Below are 24,279 nucleotides of genomic sequence, written 5' to 3'. Positions count from 1 at the left end.
CAGGAAGGAAGGGGACAAGCAGATGAGATGATCAGAAGGGATGGGTGTGTTAAATATGGAGTGAGACCCAAGAGGTGAGGAGGTAAAAATAGACTGTGGGTGACAATGGAGCCAGTTCATTAACACATGGGTGACGTGAAATCTCGTTTCCAGCCTGCATCTGCTCCCTCACGCTTCACACCTTTCCCAGCACCAGTCTCATGTTCTTAGCGGGGCGTTCAGAGGACTCCAGCCACCCCCTGTGTCTTCTCGCCCCTGGCCCCTAGCCCTCCCAGTGGCCCTCTGACTGCCCTGCAGCCCAGCTTTGAGGCCCTGACTCAGGAAGTCACAGCTCCTGTAGTGCCCCAGTGGGTCAGGGGTGGTAGGCTCTGCTCCTCCTGTATCCCTCTATGTGGGCTCAGGGCTGACACCAATTGTGCCACTGAGTGGAAGACCTGACCCCACTCTCTGGAGAATTCCAGACTTGCCCACCACAGACCATGCCACTGTGGACTCAGGATGGGACGAAACTGAGAGGGGTGGTCTCCAGGAGCCACCAGAGGGACAGGCAAGCCAGCTGTCTGCCTCTCAGGCTATCCACCCTCCCTAGCCCACAAGACCAGGGCAGCAGCCTGGGGCGGCCCCTTCTGGGGCCCTTAGGGGCCTCTCAAGACCCTCAGGATGGCCCGTCCAAACAGTCCCTGCGCAGCTCACAGGACACATGCTCCAGCCCAGGGGCCTGTTTTTTTTCTCATTAAAAGCTTTGCATATCTGAGCCTGAGGGGCCATTCCTTAGAGGTTGCCCCATCCAATCCTTCGCTGGACAGAGCAGTGAGCAGAGAACCCAGAGAGGGGCTATGAGTCGCCCAAGGATGCAGAGTGAGGCTCTGGCAGAACCAGAGCTGGAAGGCAGGTGTCTTGGCTGCCAGGCCACACACTCTCCGGCGGGCCTCTGGTCTGATGAGAAGCAGACCGATCAAGGTGACAGCCCCTCCTCCCATGATTCCCAACGGCTAATTCATCCTGGGAACCACAGGTGTGGTCAACCCAACTAAGCTCAGGCATCTAATGGCCCCAGCTGTGGGATGCCGCCCGAACCCTGGGACCTCCCTCCCCTACCCCTTCCCCATGAGCAGCATCCCCCCTTCCCTGAGACAGGGGAGAGAAAGAGCTGCTTCCCTGAATTCCCGATAGCTGAGGCTATGGCAGTTTAAATGCCCAGCCTTCTGCTTGGCCTGTGCTGTGGCTACACAGGCTATTCCTGGTCTCCATAGGGTCCCAAGGCCAGCAGCAGTGACAGGGAACCCAATGAAGCCAGGCCTCACCCTTGCTCAGGATGGCTGCCTGCACCACTCCGGGCCCTCCCCAGCTCCCTCCTGGTGCCCTGGCTCAGGGGCGAGCCTTCTGCTTATCTCTGGTCACCAGGCCTCTCCCATGCCCCAGACCCTCCCACCATGGACTCCTCTTCCATCAGCCAAGCAGCCCAACGGGACCTCCAGGCAAGAGGGAGGTTGAGGGGGTGGGGATGAGGGAGAACAGGCTGGCTGGCGCCCCTTCCCTAACATCCCCCCCGCCCACCAACCACCAGAGAAACGGGGATTTCCGGTTGGGGTGGGGACAGAGATGAAATATGGAGGGGCAGCAGAGAGGAGCCAAGCAGGAAGATGGGGCAGAAAAGGCTGCGCTTGCTCCGGGCTGGGGCAAGCATGCCGGAGAGCAGGCCTGATCCAGAATGGTCCCAGGATGGCCGCGAGTGGCCTCAGACCCCGGGGACACCACCAAGGTGGCTGTGTGTGAGGGCACCGGCCGGGGAGAGGGCTTGTCCTCCCGCTCCAGCATCCGCTGAAGGCACCACCACCTCGTCCAGCAGCCAGGGCCGGTCGAGGCAGGTGGCCTCTCCGCGCCTCCTCCTCTGCCGCCGTCGCCGCAGGCCCTCGCCTGTGCTCGTACCTCTTGTCCCCCTGAGCGTTCTGGTTCTGCTGGGTTCCTGGGTTTTGCAGGTCAGGGATATTGGCAAAGTCATCCTGTTCCGAAAGCCCTAAGACCAAGGATAGCACCACCATCCGGCCTTCCCTGTCCGGGGTGGGCAGCCCACCGGCCAGGGTGAAAAGAGGAGGCCCCGTGGGCGGGGGCGGGGGGAAGGAGAGAGAGAGAGAGAGAGAGAAAGAGAGAGAGAGACAGAGACAAAGAGAGAGAAGAAAAAAGTGTAAGAAACTGGCCCTGCAGGAAAGAAAGCAAACTTCAGCAGTGTCAACAGTCGCAGGATAGAGTGGGGATAGTGAAGGCACGGAGGGAGGGGAAGCATCTACCGCTGGACACTCCGCCGGCCGGAGCCACGAGCAAGACTCTCCGGAGCTAAACTGCAAGGGGCTGGGCAGAGGCCTGCAGCGGTGGCCCATGGCTGGGACAGTCCCAAGGGAACCCACTGGGGTGGAGTTCGGGTGGGGGGAATGAAGCATAGGCCCTGGGACACCACAGATTTCCAAAGGCTAATGCATGCCCAGCTGGACTCGCTCTGACCATCATCTGGGCCACTGGGAGAAGAGGGAGGGGCTCTACCACTATCCTGCGCCGGCATCTTGCAGGCTTAGAAAGTTTTGAAATCCAATGGGCACGGCACCCTGTCCTCTGGAAGCCCTTCAGAGACAACGCCCGGTCATAGTCAACCAGATAATCCTTGAAGCCAGGCGGGAAACACAAGCCTCAGGCTCCTGGATACACAAGCCCATCAGAGGAGAATGAAAGTCCTTTGTGGTATATGAGGACCCGGCCACATCAGCTGTCTCCTGTGTCCTCCTTGCTGGAGATCCAGGGAATGACCACCACCGCTGAGTCCAGGTCATGGGCCTTTCATTGGAGAAGCAGTCCAGAAGGCATCACGAGTAAAGGCGGCGAGAGAGTGCAGGAACTTGGCAAGGTCTGGAGAAGATTTGGCAGGACTGCAGGGAGCCTGTGTCTGCAGTGCGAGATCGTGCTTTGAGGGAGCACGGTCAAGGCTGAACGGGGGGTAGACAAGAAGGCAAGACTCTCTTGGAGTGGACATGTGGGCAGCCGTGTGAGGCCAGGTGTGACACCTTTAGTATGGGGCATTCTCAGAGCGCCACTGGGCAGCTTGCCAGAGTCTTTGCGAGGTTACCCGCATTTGCCAGGGAGGAAAAGGAAGCATCGGTGGTGAGCTCGCTGTCCCTGAAGGCCATCAGAGTCTGTGAGCGTTTTCTGGGTGCTTTGTGGAGCTCCTCCAGTGTTGGGCCCCTCGTCAAGACAAAAGGAAAGGGAGGGGTCAAGAAGGGCCAAAGGGAAGATGGTAGGGCTGATGGAATATTCTGGAAGGGAGAGGATGCTGGGTCAGGAAGTCTACCACTTCAACCACTGTGAAGGAAGGCAAGGTTTGGAGAGGAAGAACTTGCCCTAACTTCTCAGAGCGGGTTTCAAAAAGGGAACAAACAGGCGAGAAATAGCCTCTGAGGGGAGGGATGAGGGCATGAGGGTCTTGGAAAATGGGACATTACCTCTGGGGTCCCAGTGAACGGAGGGAGCTAAGTGGCTGCTCTGTCCCTCCCTGTCTGCATTTTTGGTCCTGGGCACAGTTACTCCGGGCTGACACTTGTGCCGGCATCTAACTTTCGGGAAACAACTCTGTCCCCTCCCTCAGGACGAATCCTCGTTTCCTTTGTTTTCTGCCCACTGGTGCTGTTTCAGAGTTGGTAAAATTCCATTTGGCTGCTTGGGAGCTAGTTGTGCTGGGGGAAGGCAAACTCAATGAAAACAACATGTTTTTTCCCTGGTTAATGCATTTTTCAGATACTCCTTTTTCTCTTCTTAAAAACAGAACAGCTCCTCTGCATAAATTCCCGATTCGTCACTCTCTCCAGCTCTGCAGGCCGCAAGGGTGAGGACGAGGGGCAGGGGCTGGAGAGTGGAGGGAGAAGCTGGCAGTGTTGGGGGCGTCAGGGCCATCAAGCAGAGGGCTGCCGCCCTCCCTGAGAGGGGTGGGTGGGGTCATGGGGGGGCCGGGACAACCCTGGCCACCTGCCTCTCTACTGGGGTCACCAGTGTTTGGGCAAGAGAAGAGCCTCAGAAGCAGGGCAGCTAAATTATAAGGTGGGGGCAAAGTACGGCCCACGAGCTAAGAACAGTTTTTACATTTTTAAAGGGTTGTTTTAAGGAAAAAAAAGAACACGTGATGGAGATCACATGCATCTTGCAAAGCCTAAATTATTATCTGGACTTTTCTAGGAAAAGTTGGTCGACCCTCAAGGTGAGTTCTGGAGGTTGCCAGCAGCTGGGGCGACGTGAGACTGCCCCTGGGGCACAGAGCGGGGACAGAGGATGCTGTTGCAAGCACGATGCCGGATCAATCCTGGTTGGCTGAGAAGGCGGGAGGCAGGGAAGAGATGGTACCCAGGTTACCGGCAGACCTCTGGCCCAGTCTGATGGCTGCTAGAACAGGATGTAGGGTGATGGCTGTGACAAGACAGTCTGGGGTGAGGAGGCACAGGGGGCTGCAGGGGCCACGCAGGCTCTCAGTCCCGTTCAAGCCATGCAGAACAAATTCCTCCGACTCTCCGAGATCCATGCCAGGACCACGGCCTCTGTCCCAAAACAAACCGCCAGCTGGAAGACAGGAGGCTCTTCTGTGCAGGCGTCCAGTTAGATTCCTGAAGGTCTTCGAGTGGGATAGAGCCTCACAGAATATGGTGCCCTGATTTGCCAAGGAGAGTCACAGGCAGCATGTCTGGCTGGCTGGGGCCATGGGCCACTTGCATGGCTACGGGAAGCTGGCACAGTGGGGCCTCTTTGAGCAGGGTGCCTCTCCCAGGGCAGCACTCCCATCTGCCCGGGAAGCCCTGGCTGAGGTGTCGGGGAGAGACAGGATGCTCCGAGGACGTGCTTGCCTTCAGAATCCCTATATCTTGCCAGTGCTTCCCTTTCCTCCTCCCTTTCTCCTCTCCCAGGCTTAGTGCGCTGGTCTGCTCCGTGAAAAGTGCTCCCAGGGAAGACCTGGGCGATGGGAATAATCCCCAAGGCCTGGAAGGAAGCTCTCGTTAGGGCGGAGGAGGGGGTGATGTTGGGGATGGCAGCCAAGACCTGTCTTAGGCTCTGAGAGTGGGGACAAATATCCAGAGGGATGCTGGGGAGGGGGCTTCCTGGGCGAGTCCCCTCCAGGGAGAGCAAGGGTGGGCGGATGGCTGGAGGGAATGGTTAAGGTTAGACACTGCTGGTGTGTCGTTACTTCTTAGGCCTGTATGCTTGAAAGAAGGCTCCGATTTAGAAACAACCTTTTCTAAAGCTTTGGGGCAACATCTCAGGTTTGTCCGCAGGGGATGGGTCATTACTGGAGGAAGGAGACTTGGGAAGCCAGGGCAGGGGCTGGAGGACAGGTGGCTACAGAAGGTCAGAGAGATGGGGGAGGGGTGGTGGCAGGGACGGGGACAGAGGAAGTGAGACGGAGGGAGGGGTATGGGCCAGGAAGGCTAGCAGAGTCGGGTTACAGGGAAGAAGTAAATTGCAGGGGAGGAGGTGGGGCTGGAGATGAGTAAAAGGGATGGGTTTGGGAACTGAGGGGGTAGGAGAGAAGTCGCAGGAGCAGAAGGAAGACTGGCAGGAAGGCCAAGAGCAGCCTGGGACTAGCCGGGAAGAAGAGATGTATCTCAGGGCATTGTCTAGTGTCTCCAACTAACTTTTAGGGGGGAACTTCCCAGAGCCCTAGAGCACTGACGGGGGCAGGGGTCCTCATAGGGAGGTGGCTTAGAATCCTTCCATGGTGGTCTTCAGGCATGAACCACAAGACACCAAGGAGGGGGCTGCCAAGTCTGCTTGGCACCCTGCCAAGGGGATGGAGGGCCAGGAGGCACACATGACCAGCTGCTCCCAAGGAGATCTGGGGGGCAGGAGGCTGGGTCGGGGAGGTGGGGCCGGCCCGCTCAAGGGGAGGACTTACAGGAAGGATTTCATGTCCAAGCCTCGGTTTCGAATCTGCCCCACCACGTGGTCCCAGCTGCCTGGGTTGGAGCGGCTGCGGCCCCCTGCCGCCCGGTACTTGGAGCCGGCCGAGGTGCCCTGCCGAGCCTGGCTCCGGCCATAGGCCCGGGGGTTGGGGCCTGGCGCTGAGGCCATGTGAGCCTGCAGCTGGCCCAGGCTCTGGCTGGTGGTGGGCTGGCTGGGCTGCCGGCCCCGCTGGTGCTGGCTCAGCGGCTGCTGCAGGCTCTGCTGCCGCATCAGGGTGCGGGGTCGCTGGCATTTCGGCTCTCCCGTGGAGCTGGGGATAGACTCAAGGGTAGTGGCCGTGGACAGGGTGGAATCCTCGAAACTTGGGGCAGGTGGAGGAGAGGAGAGAAAGGAGAAGCAGGTGAAGGGATCACAGTGGAGGAGAAAGAAGCCGAGGGCCAGGACTAGGAGGCCCCAGTGCAGGGTGCGCGCTGCTGGACCTCGCCAGGCCTCCATCGGAGCTGTCGCCGCCGCTGTCGCCGCCACCGCCTCGCCCAGGTGGCTGCAAAGCCCTCGCACCCACCCCGAGGCCTCAGGTCGGCCCTGCCCACCCACCTTCTGGCCCTGGCTCAGCTAGTGCCTGAATACCTCCTGGCTGGGCCGACCTCCCTGCTGGTCTGAGTGGGCCGCGAGTGCTGCTGAGGCTGTGTGGTGAAGGTAGGTCCCCAGGGCCCTGCGGCTGCCTGTCATGTTGGAGTGGGAGGGGTGGAGGGAGCTGCTGTGGCCCTCCCGCTGTCTCACTTGGGGACACCAGGAAAGTCTGCCTCTGTGTTTTAAGTACTGCCATCCTTTGGAGACAGGAAGAAATCCAGGCCAGTGCAGAGCTGGCCTAGTAATCCTGGGGAGGCCGGGGAAGCCATCAGTTCTTATACTTTGTCCACAGAGGCGAGGAAGCAGCAGACCTGTGCCCTGTGGCCAGCGCCGCCTTAGGGTTCAGGCTCTGGCGTGGATCTTTGCCCTCTTTCCAGGGTTCTTTGTTTCCTAGGTCCAGTATCCTCTCCCGGGACCTTGGGAATATCTCCCAGTTAGAGGACTGGACCAAGGAAAGAGCACAGGCAAGGTGGGAGCCCAGTGCCCACTCCCCCGACACTTTGCCACAGATTTAACGGAGAAGGGGGTGACTATCTTTGATGCATTTGCCAGGGGGTGCTCTCCCACAGGCCCCTCAGTGTCTGTGAAATGCACTGGGAAGTGGGGCAAGGACAGAGAGGAACTAGGACATGGCTGGTCAGATGCGGTATAGCCTCAGAGAGACCTGGGTTCAAACCCTACCTCTGCCACTGACTGAATATGGGACTCTGGAAAAGTTACTCCACGTCTCTGGGCCTCAGTTTCTTCATCTACAAAATGTGAGTAATAAAATAATCTCCAAGCTTCCTCTGTCACAGAGTTGCCATGAGGACTTAATGAGGTTGTGCTGTATTGAAGATGCTGTACTAGTAAAAGCTCGCCATGCCAGCAGCTGGAGTCAGAAGTCCCTGGCCTCCCCTGGGGAACCTGTCTGCTTCATGCACTGGCTGGAGATTTCACCATATCCCATAAGCAGGGCCAGAGCCAGGCTGCCCCCCAGGGCACCAGAGTTAGAGACTGGGCTGAATGAACGGCTTTGGGTGAATCATTTCTCATCTTGGAGCCTCAGGGGTTCCAACCTCCTCCTCCTCTGTCTCTTCCCTCCACCTCTCAATCCAATGGTCTAGGGCAGGATTTAGCAAGCCATGGTCTGTGGACCATATTTGGCCTGCTGCTTGTCTCTGCAAAATAAAGTTTTATTGGAACCAATCCATTGGCATGATTTTACATACTGTCTCTGGCTGCTTTCATTTCACAATGGCAGGGTTGAGTTGTCGTGCAAGACTGTATGGCTTATAAAGCCTAAGTATTTCCCAAGTGGCCTTTTACTGAGTAAGTTTGCTGGCCTCTGGTCTAGGGCCCATGGGGTAGCCGAGTATCCCCTGGGCTGCCCAAGGGAGGAGGCCCCAGGGCCCTTGGGAGCCACTTTCACCACAGCAACCAGCTCTCAGCTTTGCTCACCCTCTGAGCCTACCCTGGGAACCAAAAGACCACAGTTAGGCTACCCCTGTGGGCTGAGAGAGAGAAAGAAAAAGAGAGAGCAAAAGAGGGAGAGAAAGAGTATAGTAAAGAAAGAGAAACAAAGAGAGAAGAAAGCAAAACGTGGCTTCAGCTGGGGTCTTGGAGGGGCGGCAGCCTTGCCTGACTCAGGGCTGAAATCGGGGCTACCTCCAGGAGCAGGCCCAGGCCTGGCTGGCCAGGTAGGCCCACAGCTCCCTGGGGGCAGGTCGAGGCAGAGGGAGGGTGGCACGTTGACGGCCGCCTCCTCCTCCTCCTTGCTGACCTCATTTTGGTTACCTATCACATCCAAAATTAGTCCAATTTACAACCTCTCAGTCACAGGAAACTCAAATTGGTTCCTCCAGGCCCGGAACCAGTGGATGGCATGTAGGCCTAGCTGGCCTGGAGACTGGCCGGGGCAGGCTGGGAAGGTGGGGCACTGGGCCGGGCTCTTTGAAGGGTGTGTGGCTTCCCTGTGGGACCCTCCTGAGGCCAGATGTCGGGAGAAATTGGCTTGCGTGCACTCAAGCCAACTAGCGAATGAGATCTCAGCACGGTGGCCTTCAGTGGTCCCAGCGGCAGAAACCACAGGTCTTCCGAAAAGAACAAGGAGGGCCCTCAGTTGAGGCAACAGGATGGCCCAACAGCTAGGAAGGGGTCAGGGGTGTTGGCCTTTTTAAGTGGGAGGCTGCTCTATTAGCTGGGAATGAGGTAGTTCCAACTTCCAAAAATGGAATTTCTACCCCAAGGGGTGAGACTGGTCACAGCTCAAGGGACTCAGGGCCTAGAAGGGCTCTGCTGAGGGGAATCAGAAGTTTCCAAAGGCCAAGATGAGAACAGAGCTGCCTCATGAGAATATACTATCTGTGGAGAACAGGGGCTGATCCTACATCCATCAGCCAAGAGTGGGCCTGTTTGACAAGCTCAGACAGCTATTAAAGAGGGGATGACTCCTTCTGCCTGACGTCTAGAACACCCGATGACATCTGGCCAGAGAAGCTAGCTGGGGTCTGACAACCCAACCTCCAGGAATACACCGTCCCAACAACCAGTGGTGGGACAGCTCGTTGACCAAGACTGGGACAGCCAATGGGGATGGCTGAGATGAGGATGAACCAATGTGGCAGCCTGCGGCTGCTTGTGAGTGGCTTCCGCAACAGATGGTGTATGGTTCAAGCAAGACTGGGATAGCCAATGGAGTCACCCGATGGTCAAAAATGGAATGGCTCAACTTCTAGGTCTAGAGCCATCTGCTGGCCATAAGAGGGAAGGCCCGGGAGCTGATGGGTGAGTCTCAGGCTGAGAATGGGCCAGCTCCCAGGATGAGATGGAACAACCACAGGCCTGCTGCCCATGGAGAGATGACCTGGTGGCTGAGATGGGGCGGCCAATCAAAGAGGATGGGATGACCCGGGGACTGAAATGAAGTTGCCCTGGGGGCAGAAAATGGAATGACCTGGTCACTGGCAAAGTGAGGGACTGATGGGGCATCAGCCAGAGGCTGGAATGCGACACTGTATGGCTGAGTTCGTTGTGCCAGATGGCAAGGACGATGGGAGAGTCTCATGAAGGGATGGAATGAGCCAGGGGCCGAGGACGGCACCTCTGGGGGCAGCAGCGGGCATGCCAGGGGTCCCGCTGTCCACCCTGGCAGGGCAGGCCTGAGCTCACGGCTCCGGCAGCCATGGGGCGCCATCACTCACTTGGACAAGTTGAGCTTCCCTGCGGCCAGGTGGCTCTGCACCGTCCGCCAGCGGCCTCTCCCCGCCTTGCCACCGCTGCCCGGCTCGCTGGGGGCAGCCCCGCCGCTTCTCAAGGCGTCCTCTCCGGGTGGCGGCACCGGCGCCGGCTTCTCCCCCAGCCGGCCTTCCCGCTCCACCGCCAGCCCCGCCGCGGCGGCCACTTTGGCGCCCGACAGGAGGGTGCCACTGGAGGCATGCACAAGGCAGCCAGGCCAGAGGGGCACCGGGGGTGGCGGTGGGGGAGAGAGGGCGGGCCACACGTGGGGGTGGGGGGGAGGAAGAGGAGGAAAAACAATAACAGATAAAAGGAAGAAAGAGACAGTGAGAGAGGAGGAGGAGAGAGACAGACGGACAAGAGACAGACAGAGAGAGAGAGAGAGACATCAGCACTGCAAATGGGTTAACAGCAGAGCCTGCAGAGAGGAGAGAGGGGGACCGGGCGGGCTGGGGGTCGGAGAACAACGCACCACGACAACGGAGGGGGGCCCCTCCCCACCGCCTGGGGCAGGGGCGGCGGGGGTTGGGGGAGGGCAGCCACCTCCACTCTATCCCACAGGACAACGAAGGGTTAACGACGGAGGAAGAGCGGGCTGTCCAGGCCAGGAGGCCCCAAGGCAGGGAGAAAGAGAAAGCCGTGTTAGTCAGAGTTCATCACCACCACCACCACCATCACCGCCACCACCGCCACGAACCACCGACCACCGCCACGAACCACCGACCACCGAGCAGCCACGGCAGCACACAGCGGGAAGGAAGCAGCGACCACAACCGAGGGGGCGGGACCCAAACGGGCAACCCCATCCTGACTGCACAGAAGGTGGGGTGGGCCCCGGGACCAGCTGTGGGGGCCAGGTGTGGCTGCCGAGGGGGCTGTCCTGCAAGGCTGGCCCTGGGGGAGGGGACGGGATCAGGCAGGCAGGTGGACGGGGGCAGGAGGGGTTGCTCGTCTCCATGGTCGGCCTGCCCATGGGGTGGATGGGTGGGGAAGTTGGGACAGGAGCGAGAGGAGAGAGGAGTGAGGGGGGCCAAGGGCGGGTGGGGGTGGGAGGAAGGAAGGAGGGCGTGCGCGGATACTCGGTACATATGATCAAACCAGGTAAAGTCACTCACTTGAGGGACAGTCGTGGGTCGCCATAAGGGGCGTAGGGTGAAATGTTTAGAATAAACTCCTTGGGAGGGTAGGAGCTCCATTTCTGCTGCACTGTGCTCTCATTGTTATTCCAAAAGTCTCTGTCTAGATCACTGGAGGGGCAGAGAGAGAGGGGAGAAAACAGGGAGATACAAGAAGAAACAAGAACTGCAAGTCCTGCGGGGGCGGAAGGGACCAGGACCCAGGGGCCGGGCGCAGAGGGCGGGGCTTCGAGGGTCAGCTCCTGCGGGAGGAAGAAAGGCAGGCGGGCACTGCAGTCTGTGCCTGGCACACACAAGCATACACGCACACGCGCACCTGTGCAAGCACACCCACACACACACGCAGGCACTCGAGGGCCGGGAAGCCACACAGAAAGGAGACAAGCGGCAGGCAGCGGACCGGAGCCTCGCACCTGGAAAGCTGGTGGGAGAGAGAAAATGATGAGGTGGGGGACAGAGGGGAGAGGGGTTGGGGACCAGGCCTGAGGTGAGCAGAGGGAGTGGGAGAAGGAGAGTGCTTGTTGCTGGCTGAGGGAGCTGAAAGGCAGATCAGGCCCAGCTGCCAACTCGCTGGGCCCTACCTCTCCTGGCCTCAGTTTCCCTGCCTGTCAAAGGAGAAGACGGGCTGTAACTGCTGTACCATCAGCTCTCTCACTGCAGAGTAGAAGCTCTACTACTAAAAATCCAGGTTCTCTCCTCTTCACCTTCTCTTCACTGGGGTCCTCCTGGGACAGGCCCAGCCCCGTGTCAGTCTTTCTCCTCCCATTGGCCTGAGGGGTTCCCTGGCTTCCTCTGCTCTCCCTTCTACTCCATGAGGCTGAGCTGCAGCCTTAACCTGAGACTGGGGGATCTCAGCTGAGCTGGAGATTCTATTCTTTGCAAACGTGGCAGCTGGGTCACCCCACCTCCCTGAAAGGGGAGCATTCCCAGACCTCTGACCTTGCTGAGGATGTCACCAAGGCAACCAGTGGGCCCTTCAGTCCTTTGTTCTGGGGAGTGTGTAGCGGGAACCTGTGCTTCTCTGGGTGTGTCTCTGGCCGGCCTGCCGGGGCAGCCCCTCCCTGTGTCCCTGTCCCCTGTCCCTTTCCAAGGTGGAGCTGCTGGGTCTGGAAGGGACCCTCACCCTGGACTTTCCGCCTTCTCCTGAGAACATGGGGACTTGCAGGTGGGGTGGGTGGTAGAAGCCTTGGCTGGTGGAGGGCATGACCTGGAAACCCTGGGAGCCAAGGACAAGGGGCACCACCAGCTCAGGCTACTGGGACCCCAGGGAGCAGGGCTGGGAGTCCAGGGGGAATAGAGACAGTGACTATTCTGGAAGGCAGCCGTGCCTGAGGCACAGGAATGCCTCTAGGTAAAAGGCCCCCTGTGGAGCACTGGGGTGGGCATGGAGAGAGCTGAGGCTGTGCCGCTCCCCAAAGCCAAGGTGGCGCAGTATGGGCAAGGGTGCCATGCCCCACCCCCCAGGATCAAGCAAACATGTTCTTGGGGGACCTGCTTTTTCCTCCATTTAGAATTTGACCTTGACCTTGGTTCTCAGCCTCAAGACTCAGGCACAAGAGAAAGATGGAGAGGGGCTGAGCTGCCACCACAGGCCCAGATAAGATGGTGGCGTTGGGCATCTCTGGTGTAGACAGATCTCTCTGTCCAGAGTACACCTCCGAAATGTCTCACAGGGGACACTGTGCACAGGGCTCAAAGCCAAAGCGTAGAGCCTACTCACAGGGGAAGTAATTCGTGGGTGTGGAGGAGGCAGGACAGGCCCCAGAGGAACCTATTCCCATGACAAAAAACCCCCTTCCCACCACAGATGTCCCTTCCTGGCAGAGCCTCACACAGGGTATGGATGGGGCCTCCCTGTGTCAGGGAGATGGAGCAGGTAGGAGCCTCCCTTTCCTGCTCCCTCCAGAGCTCCAGAATCTAGGGCCATCCAACCCTAGGTCCCAGAGAAAAAAGTCCACCCAGAGTCACCACTGCCAGACTTGTTTCCCAGCCTGTGTTCCGAGGAGCTCCAGGGCCCCTCAAGTTTTTCCACTGCGGTACTGGAAAAAACAATCTTTGATTAAAGAAATTTGGGAAACACATTCCTTTACCGCAGGACTTCTCAGAGCTTTTAATGTGCCCATGAATATCAGTATCACCAAGAGGGAGATAGACTATGCAGTGTTCCCCAAACATATTTGGCCGTGGGACCCTTGACCTGTGGAATAGCCATGACTCATCTATGGGGCACAAGGACTCTGAGGAACACAGTTTGGAAAGCACTGCTAAAGAACACAGTTTCCCAGAATCCTTGACAAGGCGATCCTTTGTGGGGGGTCCTAAGTCCATGGAGGGCTGTGCAGGAAGGAGGCTCTGCCTCCTGGGACTCCACTCACTTGGGCCCTTTCTGTTCTTTTCTGGAAGGAAGCAAAAGCCTAGGTGCATGTAGACACACATGGTGGCTTCCTTCCCTCGTGGCAGATGGTCTGACCACTCAGCAGCATCAGGGGCAGGCTAGGACTGTGAGTGTGGGGCTGCAGGGCCACAGAGGCAGGCTGGATGGCCGCTGCTGCCTCACCTTGTCTTAGAGAGCCCTATGGGCACTGGCCCCAGCCTGGCACAGCCTGCTACCCACCCTCCCCCCATTGGGAATCCTGTCTCCTCTCACGGGCCCTTTCCAGGACTCTGGCCCTGCCACATGTATCCCTAACCAGGAAGGTTATGATCACCTGTCAGAGACAGGCCCCCAGCCCTGGCCCGCAGATGTAAACGGCCTGGCCTGGAGGAGGCACAGGTGCTGGGCTGGCTGCGCTCTCCCACGTGATCTCTTGCCTTCAGAAAGCCCGGCCTGCACTCCGTAAAAGCCCCTGAGCCCTGCCAGCACTTGGCTTTGAAGACTGGAGCCTGCATAACCAACCCAGCTTCAAAGGCTCCTGCAGCCTCCTCCTGAGCCTCCTGCCTGCCCTAAGCCTCCGCCTGGCCCACCCCTCCACTTGCCCCACCCCAGACACATCCACGCAGCTTCTGCCAAGGCCCCAAACAGGATCAGTGCAAGAGACGAACAAAATGGGGCAGAGGAGGGGCTGGGAGGGAGCCCTTGGGATTGGGGTGGAGGGTCGGGGAGGAGTGGAGAAGAGAAGGTAGAGAAATAGGGAAGGGAAGGGGAAAGATGGGCAGGGGAAGGCAGGGGAGACCAGCAGTGGGCAGGGGCCAGAGGGCAGGGGGAGGGTGGCTGGGCCTTGAGATGGAGGCAGAGTGGGGGCAGGGAGGGCTGGGGGCGCTCAGCTTCCAGGCAGAGCCCCTTGGCTGGGAAGCTTGGCCCAGGCCAGGCTGAGGTGTGGGGCCACCACCCCCACTTTGACCTCTGGGCTCACCGGAGAGGAAGGGGCTGGGGCCAGTGGGCACAGAGGCATCTCCACCAGCGAAAGCCTCCATTCCCAGAGCCCGGGTGGCCTGAGTCCCCAGCCAGGGGGCTTCTCTCGGTGTCTCCCAGTGACCTCAGCAGAGGGCTGGCCAAGGTGGTCTGCAGGGGGAGGGCAGACCCCTTGAAGAGGGCTCTCCAGCACAACAAGGAGACCTGGGTGAGGCAGAGGCAGCCAAACAAGCAGCAGCCAGTGCGGATGACGGAAAGGGAGGGGCCGCTCCCCAGTGCTCTGCTCCCCAGGTGGCCCAGCACAGGGGCCAGCTGGGGTCCACAAGGTGTGTCTGCCTCCCCACTTCCAGATCATCCTTGAACACTGGCAGGATCTGAGAAAAGAATCTGGGGCCCATGAGGGAGGGGCTCCCCGGCCCAGCAGCAGGGGCCCCATGGGAGGGGCCTGGAGGTCCAGGGAAGCCTGCAGGGGGTGGGGACAGTGTGTGTGACAGAAGGGTCAGATGAGAAAGCGGCAACCAGGGTTGAGGTGGGCGCAGACAGGGCTGGGGGTGAGAGCAGCTGGAACAGGGGTTGGGGATTCTGGAGCACTTCGAGGGGCTAGGGCACAGGCCAAAAAGATGGGGCCCCTTAGTTGTTGGGAGTGTGTGGAGGTGTAGAGAGCGTGGCACTGGGGCATGGGGAACTGAGAGTGTGTGTGGTCAGGTCTGTGGGGCTGGGGGAGAGAAGGGGCTCCTCCCGCCTGGGCTGCTTGTGTGGCCCCTTCCCAAACTGGCAGCCTGGCACCTACTTGATAGCCTTCTTCTCACTGCGCCCACGCCCTGAGTCTGGCGTGCCCACCGTCTCCAAGGAATTCTTGTAGCGTTTGCCCTGTGGAGATAGGACTGGGGTCACTCCTGGGGAACAGGACTGTACCCTCCCCACCTCCGCAGAACAGGGACTTGGGGGGAAAGGAGACAGACTGGAGTCTGGTCATGGCGACAAGGCCAGGAGCAGTGTGTGAGGGTGTCACTGCAGTGGGGACCAATCCCCTGGATGCCTGCTTCCACCAGGCTCTAGGACCTGCCCCACCCGCCTCGACCTGAACTTCATCCCTGACTCCCAGGGATCAGCCCCTCCTGTCTGCCTATCTCCTGGGGCTCTGGCCTGGCTCCCAGAAACACAGTTCCCTCTGCCACGGACAGACGGCTCTCAGGCGCCTGGCCACGTCACACTGTCCACGTCACCACCCCCAGATGGTGGGGGTGGCATCCTGCAGGGCAAGGTTGGCAGTAGCCAGTGATGTGAGCAGTGGGGGTGGGGAGAAGGCCATGTCCTCAGTCCTGCTCAGGGCTGTGTCCACCACTGTCTGGGGGTTCCCTGGGGGGTCCTCATGCCCTGGGGCTGTGAGGCAGGAGCAAGCTTGTTTCAGGAAGGCAGTCTTAGGAAGAGAGACTGCCCGCCGACTCAGAGGCAGTTGTGGGGAGGCAGCCTGGGCCTCTGTCCCACAGAGTCCCTCACACTAACAGGAGAGGGAGGGGGCAGGGCAGCCAGTAGGCAACCCAGATCCTCCAGCTAAAGGAAGGGCCGTGGCCGCAGCAATACTGGGCCTGTTGCCGGGAAGGTGAGCACCATTCACCTTCTTGGTTTGGGTTTCTAAATTTAGCTCATGCAGAGCCCAGCCCCATTAACATTCCTGGCTGCCACCAAGCGTCCTCACGCGCACCCATGGGCCATGGACCTGGGCCAGGTCCAGGGCTGATGCGGGCAGTTGGGGGACAGGGGCTGTATGGGGGTTGGGGCTGCCTCTCTCAGCACATTCTCCCACTGGGCACTGGCCTGCTCCTCCCTGGCTGCAAACACACGCACACACATGTGGGCACGAACACATCCACATACACACGTGCGAATGCAAATGCTTCCCAACACCCTGTCATGTGCACCAGCACCACAGCCACAACAGCAAACTATTCCATCCTCTCTAAAGCAAAGGAAGAGCTGTCTTGGCCATGCTCCCTGTCACAGCCATGCTCTGGATGCTCCTGCCAGGGGCCGCCCCTTCCCAGGCACGGGAGCCGCCTATCTAGGGAGACTGGCGGCAAAGCTCCCTGTCACAGCCATGCTCTGGATGCTCCTGCCAGGGGCCGCCCCTTCCCAGGCATGGGAGCCGCCTATCTAGGGAGACTGGCGGCAAAGCTCCCTCATCCCACCAGCAGTGCTCTACACCTCAGGGTTGCCTGGGGCAATATGTTCCCTCTGTCACCCTAGCCAAGTCCCTTCCCTCCTTTCTGAAATGGCGTGGCCTCACCAGATGATCCCCTGGAAGGAAGACACCTCATCACAGATATGAGTATTTCTGTTTACTTACTTCAGCTCCTCTCTCCGGGCACGTGCTCTCACAGAGGCAAGGCTGTGGGTTGCTGGTACTTAGTGTGGAACCTGGTACTGGGCAGTTCTCGGAAATCATCACCTGGACGTGCCCCTTCTATGGCCCTGCCCTCCCTGGAGTCTTGGCCCCCAGCAGCTGCCTCTAAGTTAGAACTTTAAGAGTTGAAATATAGAGATGCCGGACTCCCTGGGTTCACAAAAGCTGCCGCTGTCAGCTCCATCTCTGATCCCTCCCATCACTACCCAGAGGTCCAAATTTCAAACAATTCCCAGTTCCAGCTGGGAAGCTCTGATGGGGCAGTGCCACAGTGACCTCAGGCCTCCTCTGGCAGGACCCCCAGGCAGGAGCCCTGCCCCACTATTCTCCAGCACACAGGCAGTATGGGGCAGGAGGGGGCTGCTGAGGGCATCCTGTGCTACCCCTCACCCTTCTCCTCCTTCTTTCTGGTCTTGGCAGGAGAGCTTCCCCTGGCCAGCACCCTCTCCTCAGCTGCCCCTTCCCTGAGGCCAGGTAGGGTAGGGTCAGCCATTTTCACGACCTCCCCCTCCACCAGACATTCTGGAAGCCTCTGTCTGTCCCTCTTCCTTCCCCAGCTCCAAGAACCTTCCCCTCTGCCTTCGACTCCTGCTCTGCAGCAGGAGCTGAGGTGCCATGGGGCACAGGAACCAGGCCAGGACTTGATTTGGAGGGCAGGGGGACAACCCAAGTTAACAGGAAACCCAGGCAGGGTCCAGGTGACATTAGGCAGCTCCAAAGGAGCCCAATACCACCAGCCCGCTTCTCAGGGAGGGGTGGCCAGGCTGATCCGGAAAAAGCCAGCTGGAGATTAAGGAAGTTATTAATGTTTGGAAATGGGATCTGGGCTGTCAGAGAATCACGTCACTGCTGCTGAGGGGACAGGCAGGCAAGGAGAGCCCAACAACTGTGTGTTGGGGGAGGGGACAGCGTTTTAAAGTCCCTTCCATGGAACAAGGAGATGGCCTGAGAAACGAGCTCCCTGGCTTCTGGAACCCCTGAGGCGGAGGGGAGGGGGTGGCAGGGCTAGGGGGACTGGAGAGAGTAACATTCCATCCAGAGCTAGTCAAGAGGGACAGCCTGTAGTGTGGACCCTGAGAGGGTTCCTGGCAGGGGATCGCAGGGAGGGGCTGGGACCAGGGAAGAGGCTGCTTCTGCATCTCTCAGCTCCCAAGGTCCTTCCTGTGCCGACAGCCCCCCATCTACTGCCAAAGCATCATCTTTGAACTCCTGTCCCCAGGCCCTGCCCCTGACTGAATGGTGGTGCATGGGGGTGGAGTAGAAGCCAGTTTCAGTTGAATCCTGGTCCTGCAAGGGCACCTCTCACCACACACACACACACACACACACACACACACACACACACACACGCTGCAGCACATATGCAGGGGAGGCCAGGATGGTGGGACAGACCCCAGCATTGGCTCACACAGGGATCTGATCAGTTGATGAACATCCCACCGCTGAGGGGTGAACAGAACACAGACACAGACACACACACACACACACACACACACACACACACTGCACCAATACCCTCAAAGTCAACACGTTCAGCACAGACACCACACAGAACACACACACAAGGTCGCCAGCAGTGCCTACTCATGCAGCCTTCTTCCCCGGCCTTCAAATCCAGACAGACAGCAAGACAGCCTAAGGGGCCCTGCAACAAGATGCTCAGGGCTGCAGCTATGCACAGCCACGCCCCCAGCCTCCGAGGACACTCACACACAGAGGCACATGGCCCAGCCCCCTCCACCACCTTCCCTGAAATTCTGAGACAGACGCAGACACAGGGGACCCAGGAACAAAGCAGGGCAACCAGCCCGGTTCCACACACCTGCAGGCAGAGGGGGACCGGGTCACACACACACTGGCACACCGGCACACACACTCGCACAGGGAGCAGAGCTGGCCACCTCTACGGCTCCTCCCCAGGGGTCGCAGCTGCCTGAAGTTCAACACCCGGAATGGAGCCGCATGCTCCCAAGTCCTGAGTTCTGAGATTCTCCGGTCTTTCCTGCAGGTCTCGCACAAGACCCCAAAACCCTTTCCCAGGGGTATCTGCCCTTTTCTTCCTCCAGAGGAGTGGGGCATGAAGCCTCCACCTACCCAGTGCCCATAGCCACGGCGCTCCCCTCTTGTCCTTAAGGACCCCCTGTGGCTGCGCAGCTAGAGAATGGGGTTCTCAGAGGTGGCGCCCTGCCCCCACTCCCACCATTCTTGGTCCGGGGAGATGGGGGTGCTTGCTAGGAGGTCCTTCACCCGACCTCGCCGAAGGGGTCACACCTCGGACACACCCAGGCCATCTCCCTCCACCCCGTCCCCTGCTGCCCCCAAAGTTCCACCGCACTTCTGGGCCGGGCGGCAGGAATGGGGACGGGAGTGGGGGTCTAGCGTGAGCAGCCAGCAGCCCGGGAAGCTGCGGGCTGCGGGGGCTGCGGCCGGGGTGGCTCAGCCCCGCTCTCCCTACCGGCGCCCTCGGGGGATGAATGTCCCTCCTGACGGTCTCGTTACTTATTGATGGCCTAATCCTGCTCGTTAATTCCCCAGCCCTCGTTAAAAATGAAAAGGAGCCGTTTGTGCTTGTACAAACCGGAGAGCCAGGATGGATGTGCGGGGGTGGGGCGGGCGGCGCCTCCGCATTGGCCTCCGGCTCGGCCACGCCCATGGGGGGAGCAGGGCGGAGGGGAGGGGGAGCAGGGCGGAGGGGAGGGGGGGCGCGGCGCTGAGGGTGGGGGCTCGATTCTCAGTCTTCGAGTGTGTGCCTGCGGTTCTTTATGCGGGAGGCAGGGCGTGTGTGTGCGCGTGTGCGTGTGTGTGTCTGTGTGTATGTATAGCTGCTGGCGCGCGAATGCCTGTGAATCCTAAGTCTGTCCCCGAATGTGTCCCTAGATGCGTGGCTTTGGGTGTACGCACAGAAGTAGAGAGCCGAGACCCGGGCAAACGCAAGGTGTGCGTGCATGCATGTGCACATTGTCTGAATTTCTATGGAAGTGCTCCTGACAATGTGCACAGGTGAGTCACCTGTGTGTAGCCTTGGGAAAATTCCTGAGCCTGTAATTGTCGGGGGCGGGATGCAGGGCCAGGCACCACCCTCCAGGGGCCCTCAGGAGCCTCACCAGTTTGCGCTGACACCAGTGGCAGAGGCCGCAGAGGACAACAGTGACGCTAAGGCTGACGGTGATGATAGCAGAGACCAGCAGGACGTCTCGCGAGGGCGCCCCTGGGGAGGACAGGTACAGGTCAGACCCTCCTTGGCCATGGCCTGCCACCCTCCCTCAGCCCAGAGCTCTCCAGAACAACCACCCTATCCTTCCATCTGGCCCCTTCACTGGGAGCTCTAAACCCAGGTTCTACTCCCAGTTCTGCCTTGCTGGATGAACTTGGGTAGTTTTTCTCTGTGTGCCTCAGTTTCCTCATCTGTAAGATGGGGAAACTGTGCCACTTGGCATCTTTCTCTCTCTCTCCCTGCATGGACCCTATGTGAGTCCATGGGATCTGTGCCACTCTCCGAACTTGAGACCCTCAAAGGGAGAGGCCAGACTTCACCTGTCTGTCAAATACCTCCACAGGTCACTGCTCCTGTCCAGCCTTCCCACACAGCACTCTTCCGCCTGCTACCCCCACGACACACACACTCTGAGCTGCAACTCCAGTGAAGTTTGTCCAAAGGGTCCTTGCCAGCTCTGACAGCCCCTTTGAGGACATCTGCCTAATGGGCACTAGCAGCTGGTCTTGCTTCCCAAGACAACAGCCATATGTGTAGCCAAAGGAATCTCTGGAACCCTCTGGCCAGCTGTTGCCCCCTTTAGCCCAGCTTTCCACAGTCTGGAAGCCCACCCACTGGGCTTATCTCTTATCCCCCGAGCTCACCCCCCAACACCATGGCTGCCACCCATCTGTAATTCCTAAATGCTCCCATTCCAAGTGCCACTGGGCCATATACTTCAGGAGTGGAAACCTTGACACCCTCGCCAAAGATGAGACCTGTCCTGGGAGGAAAACTTCAGGCCTCTATCTGAATCACACCCTATCCCAGGCTGTGTGGCTTTGACCAGTCACAGAAGCACTCAGTTTCTTCCTCTGTAAATGCGGATCAGACCCTCTCCCCTGCCCTCCTCACGGGTGGTTGTAAACATTAGCCCCAACCAAATGTAAGGAAGGCAAAAACTTTGACGAAAAATTCTCCTGTGGGGGAGTGAGTGGAGAGACCCGCGTAGATCACACATGCGCAATGAATCTGTTGTGTGCACTGGGTTGCATCCTAAAGCCAAGGAGATGCTGTTTATTTACAAAGGAGCCAGCGTGGGCTTTTTGGTGCCAGTGATCGTGGTAATTAAGAGTTGACGATATCTGTCTGGTCCTGGTTCCTGTGGTTTTAGCTTCTGCCTTTCTTCCTCTCCCAGTCTCTCTTGCTTGGCCATAGAGCCTGGTGGAGGAGGGCCCAGCAGTCATCCTTAGGGATGACTTTCATCAGTTCTCAGGGCCCTCTGGGCTCCCTCCCTCCTCCACTCCACCATACTGGGAAGCCCTTTTTCTACCTGTTCTACTAGAACCCTGTTTGGGCTCCACCTCTGTCTTCCTGACTTCCTAAGCCTCCTAGCTGTGGGGGAAAGGCCACCCTTGTGCGGCCCCCACCTGTGCACTTGCCAGGCCAATTCAGCCTCCTCCTCTACCAAGTCTGCAGCCTCAATCCCCAGGAAGCCCCTGTACCCCGTTCACTGTCAACCTCAGGGCCCACGGCACCCATGAGCTCTGACCTGGACAACCTGCAGACACCAGGGTCCTGCCCCTCCCTCTCCTGGGCTGAGGAGCACAGCTCTACCTGGCTGGAGGGGCCACATTTGACAAAGTTCTCAGGCCAAATGGGAGAGCTAGGACTTTGATCTCCAACCTTCCGAGGGAGAAGAGGGCAGGGCACAGCACCACAGCCCCGTGGCCGGGCCTCCAGGGAAAGGATGGGCAAAGGTCTGTTTCCCAGCTCTCCTCACGGAACCTGCCTAGCCCCACTGGAAGGACTAGGGGTACTGTGTGGTCTGAAAGCAGGTGAGCCCACACTTTCCTTTGTTTAACTCACTTTGAAATAAAGTAAACTCCCTTCTTACACTGAGCTTTCCTCAACAACAATCTATTCAGAATATATTATTAGTGGGAACAGTGGCTCACGCCTGTAATCCCAGCACTTTGGGAGCCAGAGGCAGGCACATCACTTGAGGTCAGGAATTCAAGGTCAACATGGTGAAACTTCATCTTTACTAAAAATACAAAAAATTAGCTGGGTGCGGTGATGTGTGCCTGTAGTCCCAGCTAATTGGGAGGCTGAGGCAGGAGAATCACTTGGCTTGAACCCTGGCAGGGGGTGGGTGGGGTGGAGGTTTTAGTGAGCTGAGATTGCACCACAGCACTCAAGCCTGGGCAACAGAGCAAGACTCTGTCTCAAAAAAAATTATCTATCTATCTATCTATCTATCTATCTATCTCTCTATCTATCTATCTATGAGGGTGTGTGTTTGTTGGGGGACAGGCCCTGCCCACAAGAAACTACCACTCAAATGGGGAAGACAGGTTAGAATTAAGTTATCTCCTAGCATGCGGGTGCCCCAGAACCATCAAACAGCAGGATACCCAGCCAGGGGGCACCAGACTCCAAAATACCTGAGAAAAAACCCCAGTGTGAGTACCACCTCTGCCTCTTTTTTGTTGAGACGAGGTCCTGCTCTTGTCACCCAGTCTGGAGTGCAATGGCACGATCTCGGCTCACTGCAACCTCTGCTTCCTGGGTTCGAGTGATTTTCCTGACTCAGCCTCCTGAGTCACTGGGATCACAGGCACTCGCCACCATGGCCGGCTCATTTTTTGTATTTTTGTGTAGAGACGAGGTTTCACCATGTTGGCCAGGCTGATCTCCAGCTCCTGACCTCAGGTGATCCACCTGTGTCGGCCTCCCAAACAGCTGGGATTATAGGTGTGAACCACTGTGCCCAGCCCCACCTCTGCCTCTTAATAGCTGTGTGACTTTGGATAAGTGTCTTAACCACCCAGTGTCCCCCACAGGGTTGTGTTAGCACTTAATAGATGGGTACCATTAGTATGGTTGTTGTTGTTTGTTTTATCTCAGGCATAAACAAAGGACTCTGGGAGCACAAGTGAGGACAAGATCAATCTTGCAGGACTAGGGAGCTATCTGGGAAGGCCACTCTGAGGAGGTGGTGTTCGGTGTAGTCTGATGGAAGTGAGATGAAAGTAGGATATTCCAGGCAGAGAAAGGCATGGAGGTGGGAGAAGTGTCAGGCACATTGTCTGAGGAGTGGGACTTAGGGTATGGGAAGTGAATTCAGGGAGACCAGCCTGGAAGGAAAGGAGGGCCTGATGGGGAAGGGGCTTGTCTATCTAGCTGAGGGGCTTGTTTTGTTCTGTAGACCATGGGAACCATGGTAGGCTTTTGAGCAGGGGCAGGATGGGATCAGAGGGGTGTTTCACAAGCTCATGATCTGGTAGTTACAGTAGGAAGCAGCTGGAGGTCATGACCACACTCCAAGTAGGCTCCTCTGCCCTGGTGCCCTCTCCACACTCCCCACTCCCCCATATACCTCTTTGCCATGGGGAATTCTCCAAGGTCACCCTCCTGGAGCTCCCTCCTCTTTTGTCAAACAAGATCCTTCTCAAAAAACAATCCTTAACCTCTGCTGGAGGTCAGAGAGTCCCTAGGGACAGAAGCTTGTGGATCCCAGAGTCTAGGAGGCACACTCTGAAAGGTCCCCAGAAACCCAACAAAATACCCATCTTAAGCAATTAGCATTCCGTGGGCACGGGAGAATGGGCCCTGGGCTTGGGGTCTAGGAGAACTAGGCTGAAACCCTAGTCCCACTGCTAACCAGCTGCTTGGCAGGCAAGACACTCGACTCTTAGATATCAGTGCCTTCATCTGCGGAAGAGTTGACCCTGACCCTTCCCCGATCAGAGGACAAGCCAGGTATTCCAGGTGCTCCACACGACGTCACAACAGCAGAATAAGCATTATGAGTTCTCTCCATTTTACAGATGGGGAACCTGAGGAACAGAGGGGTCAAATACCATGTCCAAGTTCAAAGCCAGGGTTTGAACTCAGGCAGTCCGGCTTGGATTCTATACTCTTTGCTTTGACATCATACCAACTACAGAGGTACATGGTTGATTTTCAAAGTGTACTCTTTGGAACCCCTAGGGTTGCCTGGAGTCTCTCTGGGGCTCTGGGGAGTGGAGGCTGAGCAGATAAGGCTGTGATCCCTCAAGTCCTCTTCAGCCACAGTGGCACTTCTTTCTGTGCTCGTGGGCTTTTGCAGAAAATTCCATTTGAAGAAGGGGTTATGTTTCTAAGGAAAGTTGAACCCCTTTAGATAAGTGCCCCAGGATCCCTTACAGTGTAGGTGGCTGTTGTCATCTTCCAGGCAGCTGGTACGTCCCCCACAGATTCCCCAGACCCTTCAGCCTCCCTCAGACAGCCCCTGAAGGCAGGGTGAAATAAACACTTGCCACTGCAAATTGCATTGATGTTGTGAATGAAAGTGACATGGTGTCCTCGGCCAGCATGCCGACATCCTTAGGAGATCCTAAGGGAGATGTCGCCATCAAGGGGTGCAGGCGTATTC

The 24,279-nt window shown here is 58.2% G+C and overlaps 1 protein-coding gene across 4 annotated transcripts in view; it reads right to left on the bottom strand.

Annotated features, from left to right (window-relative positions):
* SYT7 (synaptotagmin 7) overlaps nt 1–24,279 on the bottom strand; it is a 65,850-nt gene that overhangs the window by 21,351 nt on the left and 20,220 nt on the right. Inside the window, exons 2-7 of one of the 4 annotated variants that reach the window (XM_021676827.2) lie at nt 19,771–19,874; nt 15,053–15,132; nt 10,890–11,021; nt 9,741–9,965; nt 5,921–6,289; nt 1,930–2,052 (exon numbers count right to left, since the gene is read on the bottom strand). In XM_021676827.2, the coding sequence (XP_021532502.1) occupies nt 1,930–2,052; nt 5,921–6,289; nt 9,741–9,965; nt 10,890–11,021; nt 15,053–15,132; nt 19,771–19,874 (1,033 nt within the window). The remainder of the gene's footprint in view (nt 1–1,929; nt 2,053–5,920; nt 6,290–9,740; nt 9,966–10,889; nt 11,022–15,052; nt 15,133–19,770; nt 19,875–24,279) is intronic. The other 3 variants (XM_021676835.2, XM_021676840.2, XM_021676842.2) reach the window with 3 other exon arrangements.

Source organism: Aotus nancymaae, unplaced genomic scaffold (assembly GCF_030222135.1).
Source record: "Aotus nancymaae isolate 86718 unplaced genomic scaffold, 86718_ANA_hifiasm-v0.15.2.pri h1tg000059l, whole genome shotgun sequence".
NCBI lineage: Eukaryota > Metazoa > Chordata > Mammalia > Primates > Aotidae > Aotus > Aotus nancymaae.
This window is presented reverse-complemented; position numbering and strand designations above follow the sequence as displayed.